A 2,025-nucleotide genomic window follows, 5' to 3' on the forward strand; every position below is an offset into this window, starting at 1 on the left:
CACTTTCAAAAGAAAATGCCTAATTTATGTGCAGTGGTAGTTGGTAAAACACTGCTGAAAAGCATGATATTACTGTTCCGTTTTGACTTCTTTATAACATTCAGTAATAAGACACAACACTATGTGTTGATATGATAATCTATACATATAATTTATACATATAGCAACCATTCCATTGCCTTTACTACACAAACATTCCGTGCAAGGCCTCTTTTGTGGTAATGCAGACCATGTTGATTTGGTGCGTTTATGTTTGGTGATATGATCATGATTCATTATGAATCTACTATGTCTATTTAAACTATTGAAATACAATTAAAATAGACCAATGCAGTTATTATTTATTGTGCTAAGTGTTCAGTGTAGCAGATTTAAATCAGAAAACACAGCAGATCAGCAATGCCCAAAAAGCATGTATTGTCAACAAGCATGCAGCAGTCTAAAGTACACAGCAAACTAGTCCCCCACCCCCAAAAGGAAAATGTAGCTACGCTTCTTGTGTGAGTTATGAAATGTTTTGCAACATTAATTAATTAAATGTTAGTTGTAATTAATATATGCCACGTGAAACCTTCCACTAATCTAAGGTAGTGATCATCCCTCATACGAAGTCGAGGTGACCCACGCTACAGGCCACCAGCAACAGTGTGTTTACCAACACCGGAAAAGCATCCATTTAAAACAAAACGCGTCACCCCAGATTACTATTCTTGCTCCCAGTCTCTAGTCAGGTAGCTCGGCTCGCTGGAAAACGAGATTATGTCGGATTATAATGCAATCTAAAGAATTGTGAGACATAAATAACAGAGAAAGGTATAGCTGCGCACCATGGTGAAGGCGCAAATTGGTGGTTTGAAGCGTCCACAAACACACCAGGGGTCTCCAAATGGTTTAATTCTGATGGCACATATTTCTGCTTGCTGACCCATTTGGCGTTAAATTCCTGCAATATTCATAGTTGTATATTTGAGCTCTTTTCTGGCGAGGAGAAAACACAAGCGGCAGAGCATTTTGGCAGCACAGAGGAGGACAGGGTGGGTTGAGTCTACATGGCTCTCATGTAGTGTTTAAGACCAGCCCTCTGACTGAGCTTCAATATCATAATTCTACTTGTGTTGAATCTGAGACAGAACGAGAGAAGATGGCAGAAGTCGCTCCAGCTCCAGCTCCCGCCGCCCTGCCTAAGGCCGCTAAGAAGAAGGCAGCTCCCAAACCCAAGAAGGCAGGTCCCAGCGTCAGTGACCTGGTCGTCGAGGCAGTATCTGCTTCTAAAGAGAGGAGCGGTGTGTCTCTGGCTGCCGTAAAGAAGGCTCTGGCTGCCGGTGGCTATGACGTGGACAAGAACAAGGCCCGCGTTAAGACCGCTGTCAAGAGTCTGGTGACAAAAGGAACCCTGGTCCAGGTCAAGGGTACCGGAGCCTCCGGCTCTTTCAAGATCAACAAGGCTGAGGTTAAAGCCAAAAAGCCTGCAAAGAAAGCCGCTCCGAAAGCCAAGAAGCCAGCAGCCAAGAAACCTGTCGTGGCCAAAAAGCCCACGAAGGCGGCAACGAAGAAGCCTGCTGCCGCCAAGAAGTCTCCCAAGAAAGTCAAGAAGGTAGCAGCCAAGAGTCCCAAGAAGGTAGCGGCCAAGAGTCCCAAGAAGGTAGCAGCCAAGAGCCCCAAGAAGGTAGCGGCCAAGAGTCCCAAGAAGGTAGCAGCCAAGAGCCCGAAGAAGGTGAAAAAGCCTGCTGCGCCCAAGAAGGCCCCAGCTAAGGAGGCTGCCAAGCCAATAGCAGCTAAGAGAGGAGCTCCCAAAAAGAGATAAGCGTAAGCGTTTGAACAGAACGTTGTCTTTAATTCAACAAAAGGCTCTTTTAAGAGCCACCCACCACTTCCATGAAAAGCTATTATTGTACTCTAGTGTGTGGAAGTGAAGGGGGCTTATCGAATTATATAACTTAGTATTACTTATGGGATGGTTGATTTCCACGAGTTACCTCAGATATAGGTTCTCAATTGGAGAATGTTGATTGTTATTAAGTCCGC

At 44.8% G+C, this 2,025-nt stretch overlaps 1 protein-coding gene across 1 annotated transcript; it reads left to right on the plus strand.

Moving 5' to 3' along the window:
• Positions 1-1,141: 1,141 nt before the first annotated feature.
• Positions 1,142-1,804, plus strand: LOC311229809 (histone H1-like; the record flags this gene model as incomplete). Its single annotated transcript, XM_084315883.1, has 1 exon — positions 1,142-1,804. One exon carries the CDS (start codon positions 1,142-1,144, stop codon positions 1,802-1,804), a length of 663 nt encoding a protein of 220 aa, XP_084172009.1.
• Positions 1,805-2,025: the final 221 nt, after the last annotated feature.

The sequence above is a fragment of the Notolepis coatsorum genome (genome assembly GCF_963971535.1).
Source record: "Notolepis coatsorum genome assembly, chromosome: 6".
In the NCBI taxonomy this organism is placed as follows: Eukaryota; Metazoa; Chordata; class Actinopteri; order Aulopiformes; family Paralepididae; genus Notolepis; species Notolepis coatsorum.